This window comes from Muscardinus avellanarius (assembly GCF_963383645.1).
Source record: "Muscardinus avellanarius genome assembly, chromosome: 11".
Lineage (NCBI taxonomy): Eukaryota > Metazoa > Chordata > Mammalia > Rodentia > Gliridae > Muscardinus > Muscardinus avellanarius.
The window spans coordinates 11,025,006-11,039,703 of NC_137797.1; the positions used below are offsets into that span (position 1 = coordinate 11,025,006).

Consider the following 14,698-nt stretch of genomic DNA (forward strand, 5'->3'; position numbering starts at 1 on the left):
ATGGCAGCCGCCGCGGGCGGCGCGGACGACGCGTCGCGCTCGGGCCGCTCGAGCTCGGACGGGGAGTGCGCGGTGGCGCCCGAGCCGCCGGCGGAGGCCGAGGGCCTGTTCTCCTTCGCCGACCTGGGGTCCGCGCTGGGCGGCGGCGCGCAGTCCCCGCTGCGCTACCTGCACGTGCTGTGGCAGCGGGACGCGGAGCCGCGCGACGAGCTGCGCCGCAAGATGCCGGCCAGCAGGCTGCGGCGCGCCGCCCGGCCCCACCGCCGGCTCGGGCCCGCGGGCAAGGAGGTGCACGGTGAGCGCGGGGCGCCGGCGGCCCATCAGCGACGGCCGTGCGCGCTTTTCCAAAAAGTTCTGCTTCCCCGAGACCGTCGCCTTAGACTTCTCTTTCTTGGAACTCCGAATAGACACTTTCGGGGGCTGCGGGTGTTTATTAGTCGATAATAATGCGGGGTACTGGGAAGTGGTTTGCTTACGAGAGAGGGGAAGCCAGAGCCGGTAGCCAGGTCCTGCCAACGTGTTGAAACGTGCAGATCGGCCCTGGACTCCTACACGCGTAGCCCTTAGGCAAACCGTAGCCCTCCAGGCTTAGTTTCCATCTGTAAAATGGGAACAATAGTGTCAGGCAGGGATGCCGCAAGAGTAAATAAGGTACTGAATACATAGTGATTGCCCGCCTTCGTTCTATGATTAATACTGTTGGGTAATGTATGATTATTTGTTCGCTTTAAGTTTTATTCTTCTAAGTAGTAACACATTTTGATTAGAAGTGGGTATGTGCAGCCGGGCGTGGTGGTACGCTTTTGTAATTCCAGTATTTGGGAGGCTGGGTCAAAAGGATCTCAGATTTGATACCAGCCTGGGCAACTTAATGAGGCCCTCTGCAATTTACTGAAACCCTGCTTCAAGAAAAACTAAAAGCTGGGCATGGTGGCGCATGCTTGTAATCTCAGCATTTGGGAAGCTGAGACTGGAGATTCACAGTTCTCTGACAGCCTCAGCTACTTAGGCCCTCCGCAATTCAGTGAGACCCTGTTTCAAAGTAAAGAATAAAAAAAAAAAAAAAATAGGGCCGGGGGCTTGGGTTCCAACTCCAGTACCACAATAAATAAATAAATCCCAGAAAAAGGAGTGCCAAGTTCTGCTTTTGTATGTGTGTGTGATGGTGGTAATGGAGATTGAACCCAGGGCCCTTCTACCTCCAAGCTACATCCCCAGCCCTAGTTTTTAAATTTTTATTTTTGAAACAGAGTCTCTTTAGGTTGATGAGTGTCTCACTACTTGCTGAGGCTGTCCTTGAACCTTAGATCCACCTGCCTTAACCTCCATGCCGGGCCAAAAGAACTCTAAGATGCAGAAATGATGGCCATTTTTGTGAAGGGTAGACTGAGGCTCAGAGAAATTGTCTCACTCCAGGTCCCATAACTGTGCTTGTTGTTAGGACTCCAGTCCGCCACCCTCAAACGTCTCTCAAATATTTACCATATTGTCGTCTACATTTTATGGATAACATGGAAACTGAGGCTCTGAAAGATTAAGAATGCTCATTGGGCATGGTGGTACGCCCTGCAATCCCAGTACTTGTGGGGGCGGACACAGACAGGAGGATCGCAGGTTTGATTACAGCCTCAGCCAGCTGTGCGACTCATCAGCCTTGGGAGACCCTGTTTGTTTGTTTGTTTTCTTGGCAGTACTAGGGATTGAACCCAGGGGCATTTTACTTCTAAGCTATACTCCCAGCCCTATTTTTTATTCTTTATTGTAAAACAGGGCCTCACTAAGTTGCAGAGGCCATCACTAAGTAGCTGAGGTTGGCCGAGACCTGCGATCCTCTTGTCTCAGCCTCCCAAATACTGGGATTATAAGCGTGCACCACCATGCTTGGCTTGAGTGAGACCTTGTTTAAAAAAAAAAAAAAAAATGGGGCTGGAGGTGTAGTTCAGAAGTAGAAATTCCCTGGGTTTAATCCCCAATCACACACACACACACACACACACACACACAGATTAAGAATGGGGGATTTTTATTTTTTTTTTGTGTGTGTGTGGTACAAGGAGTGGAACCCAGGGGCTTTCTACCTCCAGGCTATACTCCCAGACCTATTTTATATTTTATTTGGAAAAAGAGTCTCACAGTGCCTGGCAAAAATGGGGACTTTTTTTTTTTTTTTTTTTGCAGGATTGTGGATGGAACTTGGGCATTCTATCTCTGAGCTACACCCCCTGCCCTATATTTTATTCTTTTTTTTTTTTTTTTTTTTTTTTTTTGGTGGTACTGGGGGTGGAACCCAGAGGCTTTCTACCTCCGGGCTATACTCCCAGACCTTTTTATTAAAATATATTTTATTTGGAAACAGGGTCTCACTAAGTTGCTGGAAGCCTCACTGAGTAGCCGAGGCTTTGAACCCGTGTGATCCTCCTGTCTCAGCCTCCCAAGCGCGGGGATTACAAGCGTGCACCACCACGCCCAGCTTTATTCTTTATTTTTAAAACAGGATCTCACTAAGTTACGGAGGGCCTCACTAAGTAGCTGTGTGCAAACCGTGATCCTTCTGTCTCAGCCTTCCGAATGCTGGGATGACAAGCTGCCCACCACGCCTGCCTTAAGAATGGGGACTTTAAAAGTGGACAAGGTGAACTGGGCGTGAAGGCACACACTTGAAGCCCAGTACTTGGGAAACTAAGACAGAATGATTTCAGGTTTTCAGCCAGCCTCAGTACCTAGTGAGGCCCTCTGCAACTTAGACCCTGTTCCAAAAAAAAAAAAAAAAAATAGGTCTGGGAGTATAGCTTGGAGGTAGAAGTCCCCCTGGGTTCCATCCCCAGTACCACAAAATAAATAAGTTAATTAATTAATTAAAATGATCAAGGTGATGCTTATAATCCTAGTATTTGGGATGCCGAGACAGGAGCATCACAGGTTCAAGGATAGCCTAGGCAATTTAGTGGGACCCTCAGAAATTTAATGAGACCCTGTTTCAAAATACACACCTGTAGAAGCCGGGCGTGGTGGCACACGCTTGTAATCCCGGCATTCGGGAGGCTGAGATTGGAGGATCATGGTTCACAGACAGCCTCAGCTACTTAGGCCCTCTGCAACTCAGTGAGACGCTGTTTCAAAATAAAGAATAAACAATAGGGCAGAGGTGTAGCTCGGAGGTAGAATCCCCCTGGGTTCCATCCCCAGACCTACAAAAAAAAACCCAAAAAACAAAAAAACATACATACCTGTAATTACAGTATTTAGGAGACTAAGACAGGAAGATTAAAGATTCAAGGCTAGCCTCAAACTTAGACCATTTCAAAATAAAATATAAAATAAAATTAAAAAATAAAATAAAATAGGGCTGGGCGTGTAGATCAGAAGTTGAATGCCCCTGGGCTCAATCACCAATACCAAAAAAGAAAAAGAATGGGGATTTTTTTTTGGTGTGTGTGTGGTACTAGGGATGGAATCCAGGGGCATTTTACCCTCTGAACTCCACCCCCAGCCCTATTTTTTATTCTTTATTTTGAAACAGGGACTCACTGAGTTGTAAAGGGCTTCACTGAGTAGCTGAAGCTGTTCCCAAATCTCTATCCACCTGTCTCAGTCTCCCAAATGCTGGGATGACAAGCTTGCACCACCGCGCCTGGCTAAGAATGGGGATTTTTATGATCCCTTCTCAAACTCAAACAAGCTCCGATTCAACCCTTATCTTAGTGGTGTGGAGATAAAGCAGAATTTGAAAGTGCTGTGTAAATCACAGCGTGCTATAGAGATGTAAGAAATTGTACCCTAGCAGCAGTTTTCTGTCCACTTCTCAAATGACAGAGACATTTTTTCTATTGTCTGTAGTAGAGCGGTCTGTCATTAGGGTGGGAAATGTTTCTACTTAGGAATTACCGAATTTAGGATAGTCGTTTGGAATGATCCATCATGGGGATGAATAGAGTATCAGTGTAAACCACCTCGTTCTGTCTGTGGGCCTCTCAGAGCTGGCAGGGCAGCGCAGCCTTGTTCCGCAGAGGCTGGACTGAGGCAGGGGCGGGGTGGTGAGCTAAGGCGCTGGCTCAGGGTCACCAGCTACTGAAAGTGGAGACACGAGACCCAGCGCCAGAGTCGGATTTGCCACACAGAGCGTCCTGGCCGTGGCACAGATCAAGTTTCTCTTTGTTCTCAGTGGAGTGTCTTGTATACTGGCACCTTTGTTTCCCTTTATTTTATTTATTATTTTTATTTTTTATGGTACTGGAGATTGAATCCAGTGGAATTCTAGCTCTCAGCTCTACTCTCAGCTCTATTATTTATTTATCTAATTATCTTTGGTGGCACTGAGTTTTGAACCAGGGCATTCTACCTCCAAGCTATACCCCCGGCCCTACTTTTTATTCTTTATGGTGAAGCAGGGTCTCACTAAGTTGCGGAGGGCCTCATAAGTAGCTGAGGCTGGCCGTGAACCTGCCATCCTCGGTCTCAGCCTCCTGAATGCTGGGATGACAAGCGTGCGCCATGCTCGCCCCGCCCCCTTTTTTACTTTTTGTTTCAACACAGGGTCTCGCTAGGTCACTGCGAATGTGTAAACTGGCTTCTCATTCTCTTCACAGCTCTGAAGAGGCTGAGGGACTCCGCCAATGCCAACGATATAGAAACAGGTGAGTGTGCACAGGGTGCGGGCCCGGGGCAGGTGGGGAGGAGAGGCCGGGCGGCCGCTGCCTGCGAGGACGGTCCACAGCTTGCCTCCTGGGCACCTGCTCGCTGCGTCGACTCTGGCTTTGCACAGCTTGCAGGAGGTAAGTCAGGCTCCGCTGCTCGCTCCCCGTGTTCCCATCACCTGGACCCTCCTGATGTCACCCGCTTACCACCCTATAGGCTTCCTGACGCTCGAGGCCCTTTCTGTATCCCCGGCACCCGGCACCGCCCTCCGCAAAGAGTAGGCGTTCACTTCGGGACTTCTGGCTGACTGGAGTGCACGCTTGCCCTGGCTGCCAGGTGGCCATCTGCCAGCGCCAGCTGCTCTGGGGCTGCGACCTCCTTTAGTGGATAGCGACTGGGAGTCGTGGGCGGGGCTCACCCCGACACCCTGGCCTTCTGTCACTGCTGTCCTGCATTTGCTAGGTGATGGGCAGTAACAGCACTGAAGGGATAAGGACAGCTTCTAGGACAAAGAATTGAATCGTACTCTCTGAATTCATGCTGCTCGTGAGTTGGGAAAGAGTGGCCTGTTAGCTTTCTGTGGATGCTTCTTTTTTTGTGTGTGTGGGTCTGGGGGTGGAACCCAGGGGCATTAGACTCTGAGCTACACCCCCTGCCCTATTTTTTATTCTTTATTTTGAAACAGGGTCTCACTGAGTTGCAGAGGGCCTCACTAAGTAGCTGAGGCTGTCCGCGAACCGCGATCCTCCTGTCTCAGCCTCCCGCATGCTAGGATGACAAGCGTGCCCGCCACGCCCGGTTTCTGTGGATGCTGTAACATTTAGTGGTTTGAGCAACATGACTGTTGTATTTCTGCGTAGGCCAGAAGTCCAGCACAGGCCTCGCTGGCCAGGCTAAGAGCTGCGTGTCGCAGGGCTGTGTCTTTCTGGAGGCTCTCTGGAAGAATCCATTTCCTGCCTTTTCCAGCTCCTAGAGGCCACCACGTTCCTTGGCTCACAGCCTCTTCCTCCATCTTCAAAGCCAGGGAGTCTTTCTCGCCCTCCCACCTCACTGGGTTTGTTTCTTCTTGGGGGCATACTAAGGATTGAACCCAGGGTGCTCTGCCACCGAGCTACACCCCCAACCCCATTTTATATTTTATTGCTAGGGAGCTGGGGATGGCCTCACATTTGGAATCCTCCTGCTTCAACCTCCTAAGTCACTGGTGTGGGCCTGGCCACCTCTCTAGTTCTTGAAACAGGGAGAGGACCTATGAACTTAAGGACACGTGTAGTTAGTTTGGGCCTGAAAAATATAGGACAATCTCTGCATCAGAGTCCTCAGCCTTGGTCAAATCTGCAAAGTCCTTTTTGGTATGTAAGGTAACATTGCCACCAGTTCTGGGTATTAGGATGAGGGCATCTTTGGGAACATTATTTTTTTCTACCTCAAGCAGGCACCTTTCTGTTTTGGTGGTGGGATGCTGTGACCAGCAGCTAAAATGTGATCAGCAGCTAAAACTGGTGTACCATGGGCTTTGAGATACTTCCCCTGCCCCTGGCACAGCACTAGTCAGCAGGCCCAGAAACTGGAGAATTTTCCAACTCTCTTTACTTTGGTCTCGTTGGTAAACTTTAATATTTTGGAAGCCAGGCATGGTGACACACCCTGTAATCTCAGCACTTGGGAACCTGAGAGAGGAGGATCATTGGTCCCAGGAGAGTCCCAGCAACTTAGTGAAGCTGTCAGCAACTTAGCAAGACTCTCTTTCCAAATAAAAAATAAGTAGAGCTGGACGTGGTAGCCCATGCTTGTAATCTCAGTACTTGGGAGGCTGAGACAGGAGGATCATAGATTCAAGAATAGTCTCAAGTAATGAGACTCTTATTAACCTAGCAAGACCCTGTTTCAAAATAAAATAGGGTGAGGTGAAGCTGGGCATAGTGGCACACGCTTATAATCCCAGCATTCAGGAGGCTGAGACCAGAGGATCGCGGTTTGTGGACAGCCTCAGCTACTCCTTAGTGAGGCCCTCCGCAACTCAGTGAGACTCTGTTTCAAAATAAAGAATAAAAAATTTGGGCAGGGAAGCCGGGCGTGGTGGCACACGCTCGTAATCCCAGCATCCGGGAGGCTGAGACAGGAGGATCGTGGTTCATGGACAGCCTCAGCTACTTAGTGAGGCCCTCTGCAACTCAGTGAGACCCTGTTTTAAAATAAAGAATAAAAAATTGGGCAGGGGGTGTAGCTCGGAGGTAAAATGCCTCTGGGTTCTATCCCCAGACCCACAAAAAAATAAAATAAAATAAAATTAGGCAGGGGTGTAGCTCCGAGTAGAACACCCCTAAGTTTCATCCCTAGTACCACACACACACACACACACACAAAATTTTTTTATTTAGAAAAAAAAAAAAAAACCCTGTAAGACATGATGGTGCATGCTTTTAATCTCAGTACTTGGGAGGCTAATACAAAAGAATAGCAACTTAGTAAGGTTCTCAGCAACTTAGTGAGACCTATTTCTTTTTTTTTTTTTTTTTTTTTTGGTGGTACTGGGGTTCCTGGAAGCCCTTCTACCTCCGGGCTACACTCCCAGACCTATTTTATACTTTTTTATTTTTGGAAACAGGGTCTCTTAGCCAACGCAGCTGACTTCGAACCTGCGCGATCCTCCTGTCTCTGCCTCCCAAGCGCGGGGATTACAAGCGTGCACCACCAAGCCCGGCATAGTGAGACCTATTTCAAAAATAAAATAGGCAGCCGGGCGTGGTGGCGCACGCTTGTAATCCCCGCACTTGGGAGGCTGAGACAGGAGGATCACGGAGGTTTGAAGCCAGCCTCAGCTACTTAGTGAGGCCCTCCGCAACTCAGTGAGACCCTGTTTCAAAATAAAGAATAAAAAATTGGGCAGGGGGTGTAGCTCGGAGGTCAAATTCCTCTGGGTTCCATTCCCAGACCCATTAAAAAAATAAAAAATAGGGCTAGATGTGTAGCTTGGAGGTAGAATGCACCAAGGTTCCATCCCTAGTCTGGAAAAAATAAAATAAAATAGTACTAGGGGTGATCTCAGAGGTAGAATGACCCTAGTTTCAATCCCCAGTACTACAAATTAATTAATTAATTAATTAAAAAAGCAGGGGATATAGCTGAGTGGTAGAGGGCCCCCCTGGGTTCAATCTCCAGTACCACACACAATTTAATAGAAAAGCTGTAATATAGCTAGAGAGGAAGGCTATAAAGTGCTATCATTTTCAAAACAAAAACCAAAGCAGAAGCCAGATGTGGTGGCACACACCTGTAATCACAGTACTTGGGAAGCTGAGACAGGAAGATCACATGTTCAAAGCCAGCCTTAGTAACTTCATGAGGCTATCAGTAAGTTAGGGAGATGAGACCCTGTTTCAAAATAAAAAAAATAAAATAGGGCAGGGAGTGTAGTTTGGAGGTGGAATGCCATGGAGCCAATCTCTAGTACCACACACACAAAAAATAATAACCCAAACCTGGCATGGTGCACATGCCTGTGATCCCAGTATTTGGGAGGCTGAGACAGGAGGATCACAGGCTTGTCGAGGACAGCCTCAGCAACATAGTGAGACTTTAGCAACTTAGTGAAACCCTGTCTCCAAGTAAAATATAAATTAGGGCTGGATGTGCAGCTCAAAGTTAGAATGCCCCTGAATTCCATCCTAGCACCGCCAAAAAGGGGGGTGTCGGGGGTGTGGCTCAGAGGTAGACTGCCCCTCTGGTTCAACCCCCAGTACAACAACAACAAAACAAAGCAAACAATAATAAAAACACTGGAGTGTGTGTCCAGTTGGAGAGGTGTAAGTTCTGGAGCAGAGAAGCCGGGTCTGCAGCCCAGCTCTGCGTCCTGTGAGGGTGCATGCGGCTTAGCGTTCCTGGGATCCCCCTGGCCTCCTGCTCTGTCACACGGTGACACCTCACTTGGCAGCTGCGGGGCTGAACCATCTGGCGCCTGCGGTCTGCCTGGTGCTCAGCGTGGGGTAAGGATTATTCTAGAATGCATAGGCTTTTGCTGTTAAGGAGCAGGAGGAGCAGGACCCCGGGGGGAGGGGCTGGTTCATCCCGAGGGATGCTGCCTGGAGGGGAGCCTTGGACAAAGTGCTGTGAGAAGGGCTGGGCAAGAGTGAAATGTGCTAGCTGGGCGTGGTGGGCACGCTTGTCATCCCAGCATTCGGGAGGCTGAGACCGGAGGATCGCGGTTCACAGCCAGCCTCAGCTGCTTACTGAGGCCCTCCGCAACTCAGTGAGACCCGGTTTCAAAATAAAGAATACCAAATAGGGCAGGGGGTGTAGCTCGGAGGTCGAATGCCCCTGGGTTCCATCCCCAGACCTGCAAAAAAAAGTGAAATGTGCTGATCTAAAGTGACATTTGGCCAGGTGAGGTGGCGCACACTTGTAATCCCAGTGCTTGGGAGGCTGAGACAGGAGGATCGCGCAGATTTAAAGCCAGCCTCAGCTACTTAGTGCAGTTCTCAACAACTTAGTGAGGCCCTGTTTCCAAATAAAATATAAAATAGGTCTTAGAGTATAGCCCAGAGGTAGAAAAGCCCCTGGGTTCCACCCCCAGTACCACCAAAAAATAAGTAAATAAAAATAAAGTGACGTTTGGTGGCAGTTCTCCACACGGGAGCTGGAGGCGTGCATTAGGACATGTGCCTCACAGTGTATAGCTCCTTCCTGCTCTTCAAAGGAGGAGTTTCTCCTCTGTTATTGTCACAGCAGACTGGGAGGGCAGAGATCATGGCAACCTGGGACCCAGATCCGTGCCTTCCCGCCCACTTCCAGACCGGCACTCTCCATTGCTGATGCTTAGTGAGGCTCTCAGCAACTTAGTGAGTCCCTGTTTCCAAATAAAATATTATATTAAATAGTTCTGGACGCCAGGCGTGGTGGCGCACGCTTGTAATCCCCGCGCTTGGGAGGCTGAGACAGGAGGATCACGCAGGTTCAAAGCCAGCCTCAGCTACTTAGTGAGGCTCTCAGCAACTTAAGTGAGACCCTGTTTCCAAATAAAATAAAAAATGGGTCTGGGAGTATAGCCTGGAGGTAGAAAAGCCCCTGTGTCCAACCCCCAGTACCACCAAAAAAAAAAATGTTGTAGCCAGGCGTGGTGGCGCATGTTTGTAATCCCAGTATTCGGGAGGCTGAGACAGGAGCTGAGTGTGCACCATCACAGCCCAGCTCTGTTCCTTATTTTGAGACAGTGTCTCACCAAGTTGAGGGTCTCACTAAGTAGCTGAGGCTGGCCACCAACCTGCCATCCTCCTCCTGGCTGACTCAGTAACTTCTGACTCCAGCGCCAGGAGCCTCTTATGGTGCTGCACCTCTCACGCACCGAGACCCATGGTCTCCCGTTGAGTCCGCAGGAGGACAGCCCCTTGCCATGGCGGTCCCCGAAGGGCCGACGTCGGGGAGGGCCAGCTGTCCGGGTGTCACGGATGTCTTGTCGGGCTCCTGTGCCTTCCCCCCTGGACATGCTGGCTCACGCTGCTGCTCTCTCCCTCCCTCCCTGTCTTGGTGGGGCCAGTGCAGCAGCTGCTGGAAGATGGCGCGGATCCCTGTGCAGCTGATGACAAGGGCCGCACGGCTCTCCACTTTGCCTCCTGCAACGGCAATGACCAGATTGGTGAGTCCTGAGGGGTGCGGGAGCGGGGTGGTGGGGCCTGGGGTGCCCCGGGCTACTGGACACCCAGGCTTGGCACCGTGGCGCCCTGCTGCTTGGCCCGTGGAACTGGCACTGCCAGGCAGGGAAGGCGTGTGATGGACTGAGGGCGAAGGGAAGCCACCGGCAGTCAGCTGGAAGGCAGGGCCAGGCCTCCCAGGCCCTCAGTGCCAGCACAGCAGCAGCAGGGCAGGTGTCATTGCTGGAGCTCAGATCTCTTGGCCTGATCGTCCCCGCAGCCCTTGGCTGCAGGAAGAGCGAAGGCCCCTGGGAGCTTCACTGGCATTCTCCTCCCCCTTGAAACCTCAGTCCCATGGTCCCTGTGGGCTGACAGGCCCGCCTAGAATCCTTATTTCCTGGCCCTTGGCACCCTGCGTGGAAGCCTGTTGAGTGTTGAGTGGACGCTGTGCTGGCGTTTGGTGCGCCACGCTTTGAGTGGGCCTCTCTAGCTGGGCTGGGGTGCGGGCTGGTCGAGGGAAACCCCCGGCAGCACCTTTTGGGTTCCCTGTTCACAGTACAGCTGCTCCTGAACCATGGGGCCGACCCCAACCAGCGAGACGGGCTGGGGAACACGCCGCTGCACCTGGGTAAGTCCCCCAAAGCCACCTTCTCTGCTCCTAGGATGGGAGCCTGGGGCCCTGCAGGCTCCTAGGTGCCTTCAGCGTCCCGGGTCACACTCCCTACGGCAGGACTCGGGAGTGTCCGTGGGCCGCCCAGCCCTCAGCAGCTGGCTCAGCAGCACCCTGCCAGGCAGAGGCCAGCTTTGCCGCTCACTCACATTACCTTGTAGAGAGGCCTCAGTTTCACCAGCTGCACAGGGAGGGAGCTGGGCTTGGCTGCTGAGCCTGCCCAGCTACTGTCCTGCTGACGCCTCCCGAGGCACAGCTCAGCACAGCACACTCCGCTCGGAGACACAGCCTGCTCCCTGCTCCTGGCTGACCTGGCTTCTTAAACACTGTCGTCCTCAGCGGCCTGCACCAACCACGTCCCCGTCATCACCACCCTGCTTAGAGGAGGTACGTGGCCCCTTCCTCTTGTCCCTGCTGTCCTGCACCCTCACCCCCAGCGCGCTCACCTCCGCCTGTTCGCGCAGGGGCCCGTGTAGACGCCCTGGACCGAGCTGGCCGCACGCCCCTGCACCTGGCCAAGTCGAAGCTGAACATCCTGCAGGAGGGCCACTCCCAGTGCCTGGAGGCCGTGCGGCTGGAGGTGAAGCAGGTGAGCGCACCCTGAGCTGCGCCCAGGGCCCCAAGAAGCGCACACAGGCCCTCCTGCCCGGGCTCCTGAGCCACCGCACACAGGCCCTCCTGCCCGGGCTCCCGAGCCACCTCACTCCAGCCCGGGCTCCTGCTCGCTGTGGGTCCCTGCTCATTGTGGGCCCTGCCCGCTGTGGGCCCTGCTCGCTGTGGCTTGGCAGCCAGCCGGGCCTCTCTGCGCCTCCTGGCGGAGCCCAGGCAGCTCAGCTCCCCACCCCTGCGTTGCAGATCATCCATATGCTGCGGGAATACCTGGAGCGCCTGGGGCAGCATGAGCAGCGGGGGCAGCTGGACGACCTGTGCACCCGCCTCCAGATGACGAGCACCAAAGAGCAGGTGAGGCAGCGGCCCCGCCAGCCCTGCTCCCGCACAGCCGCCCCCCTCAAGCAAGGCCTCTGGCTGTCTGCTGCTTTTGCAATGGCGGTGTGCTCCCCGGCCCTGTGTTCGAGTCAGAGAGCCACCGGATGCCCTGGGGGGAGAGGCTGTGCTGGTTCCCGTGATGTCGGGAGACCTGGAACAGAGCCTGGGTTTCGCCCTGCAGGTGGACGAAGTGACCGACCTCCTGGCCAGCTTCACCTCCCTCAGTCTGCAGATGCAGAGCATGGAGAAGAGGTAGCAAGAGGCTCCCCTTCCTGCTCGGCCACCGCGCCTGCTCCCCTGCTCGCCAGTAAGGCCGGGGCCCGGGGCTCTGGAGCTGCACTCCGGTGAGGGCTTGGGCCTGGAGCAGGGCGAGATGTTCCGCGCGACCTCTGGCTGCTCCAGCGGGACCACAGCCCCAGACGCCGCTTCCTCTGCGCCACGCTTCAGCCCTGGAGACAAGACACATGGGAGCAGGCCTCGCCGGTGTCCTGGAGACCCCAGAGCCTTCTCTGTGTTCCTTCCTGCCCACAGGCTCCTTGCCATCGCTGGCTTAGGGCAGCAGGTGCCCTCGGGCCAGCAGGGCTGTCCTGCTCCTCACCTGAGCTCCAGGTTTAGGCTTATCGCCGGGCTTTGGGGAGACACTGCAGTGAGTTTCTCTGGGTGGAAGGAGAGGGTCGGTCATACCTAGACCTTAACAAGATCAGGAAGGACCCTGCTGAGCCGGGCATGATGGTGTGCGCCTGTAATCACTGTACTTGGGAGGCTGAGACAGGAGGATCACAGGCCTGAGCAAGTAGTGAAACTTGCATGAGCCTGGTGAGACCTTGTTTCCAAATAAGAAATAAAATCAGGCTAGGAGTGTAGCTCAAAGGTAGAATGACACTGGGTTCAATCCCCAGTATCACAAAAAAAAAAAAAAAAAAAGAAGGACCCAAAGCAAAAATCCCCAGCCCCAGCGAACCCTTCTATCCCAGTCGGAGAGACCAGGAGAGTGTGACCGCTTTTTGCAGCCTGGTTGTTATAGGCTGATAACAGCACCCAATGCCCAGGCCCTGCCCCAGGAACCTGTGAACTTTAGTTTCCGTGACAAGAGCCTTTGATGGTATGATTAAGAGTCTTTATATACAGAGGTGGTCCAGGACTCTGGGTAGGCCTGAGCTAGTCACAGATCCTCCTAATGGGCGGAGAGAGGAGAGGGATGGGGTGCCAGGGGAGCAAGAAGCCGAGGATGCAGGCCAGCTCCCAAGTTAGAAGAGACAAGGAGATGGGCGCTCCCTCGGACCTTCCAGAAGGAGCCGGCTCTGCTGACACCTGGACTCTGGTTCATGAGACTGATTTGAGATTCCAGACTCCACAACTGTAAGAAAATAAACCTGCGTTCTTTTAAGCTGCTTGGCTTGTGCCGATTGGTCACCATAGCAGCAGTATACAATAAAGTGGTGGGAGTGGGGGAGACTCACGCCCACTGGAGGGTCTCCGGCCCTGTCGGCAGACCTCCTGTCCCACCAGGAGCAGATGTTCTTAGCAGGGTCTCTTAAGGGCAACCTGGAGGCAGGTGCTCCGCGGCCTGCCCTCCCCGAGGCCTCTGGCCCAGACTTGCAGCTGACTAGCCCACATCTGGCCTAGCTTTGCGCCACTCTCCTTCTTGCCAAATTGGAGACCCTGGCTACTTTCAGAGGAGGAGAGCTAGTCTCCTAGAACCCAGCTTGGTTTGCTTTAAGTCTGAACTGAACTCTTCAAACCCAGCTACTCCCTGGACCACAGAGGAAAGAGGACCGCATGCCTCCATCCCAGTACTTGGGAGGCTGAGAAAGGCGATAGCAGCTTGAAGCCAGCTTCGACAACTTAGGGAGACCCTGTTCCAAAATAGAAAGGGCTGGGGGTGCACTTGGAGGTAGAATACCCCTAGGTTCCATCCTTGGCATGAAGAAGAAGGAGGAGGAGGGAGGAGAAGGAAGAAGGAGGAGGAGGAAAGAAAGAAAGAAAGAAAGAAAGAAAGAAAGAAAGAAAGAAAGAAAGAAAGAAAGAAAGAAAAGGAGGAGGAGATGAGACGCGAGACGAAAGAAGGGTGTAAGATCCTGGCCTGGCCCTGGGGCTGCCTCCAGGATGCCACGGCAGGGGAAGCCAGCGCCCCCAGGTGGGCAGGGCTGGAAGGCACAGTGCTGTGCAGGCAGAGGACACAGGAGCGTCTCCATGGATCTGGAGCTGCTGCCGCCATTGAATAAAGTAAGACAGAGGGGCCAAGGCCTGGGGGATGCCTCTTACCTCCCCCAGGCGAGTCTGCCCAGGGAGTGCATCTGTGCTGGCCCTCGTCCAGGGCCTCCCAGGGCAGGCAGGGCAGAGGAGAGGCTGCGCCAGGACCAGTAGACCTCAAACGTGGGCCCCTCTCTTGGCACCTGCTTCTCTGAGCCTCCCCACTCCTCAGGCTGACCGCTCCGGAGAGTTGAAGTACAGAGGTTTCTTTTCTTTCCTTTTTTTCTTCTCTTAAGTTTTCTTTTCTCTTCTTTTCTACTAGGAATTGTACCCACTGATATTCTATTTCTGAGCTACAGCCCAGCCCTTCCTTTTTATTATTTTGAACAAGGTTCTGAGCCAGGCATGGTGGCCTATAATCCCAGTACTTGGGAGGCTGAGACAGGAGGCTCACAGGTTCAAGGACAGCCTCAGCAAGGAGTGAGACTCTTCATCAATCTAGCAAGACCTTATTTCAAAATAAAAATAAAGAATTAGGAATGGAGGTATAGCTCAGAGGTAGAATGCCATTATGTTCAATCCCTAG

At 52.8% G+C, this 14,698-nt stretch overlaps 1 protein-coding gene across 3 annotated transcripts; it reads left to right on the forward strand.

Moving 5' to 3' along the window:
- Window positions 1–12,175, forward strand: ANKRD54 (ankyrin repeat domain 54; the record flags this gene model as incomplete). Of its 3 annotated transcripts, none has more annotated exons than XM_080706346.1 (8): window positions 1–295; window positions 4,587–4,634; window positions 10,169–10,267; window positions 10,819–10,890; window positions 11,272–11,319; window positions 11,397–11,521; window positions 11,767–11,895; window positions 12,101–12,175. In XM_080706346.1, 8 exons carry the CDS (start codon window positions 1–3, stop codon window positions 12,173–12,175), a joined length of 891 nt encoding a protein of 296 aa, XP_080562472.1. The 3 variants fall into 3 exon arrangements, with proteins under 3 accessions (XP_080562472.1, XP_080562473.1, XP_080562474.1); XM_080706347.1 differs by having other exon boundaries at window positions 11,788–11,895; XM_080706348.1 differs by lacking the exon at window positions 10,169–10,267 and having other exon boundaries at window positions 11,788–11,895.
- Window positions 12,176–14,698: the final 2,523 nt, after the last annotated feature.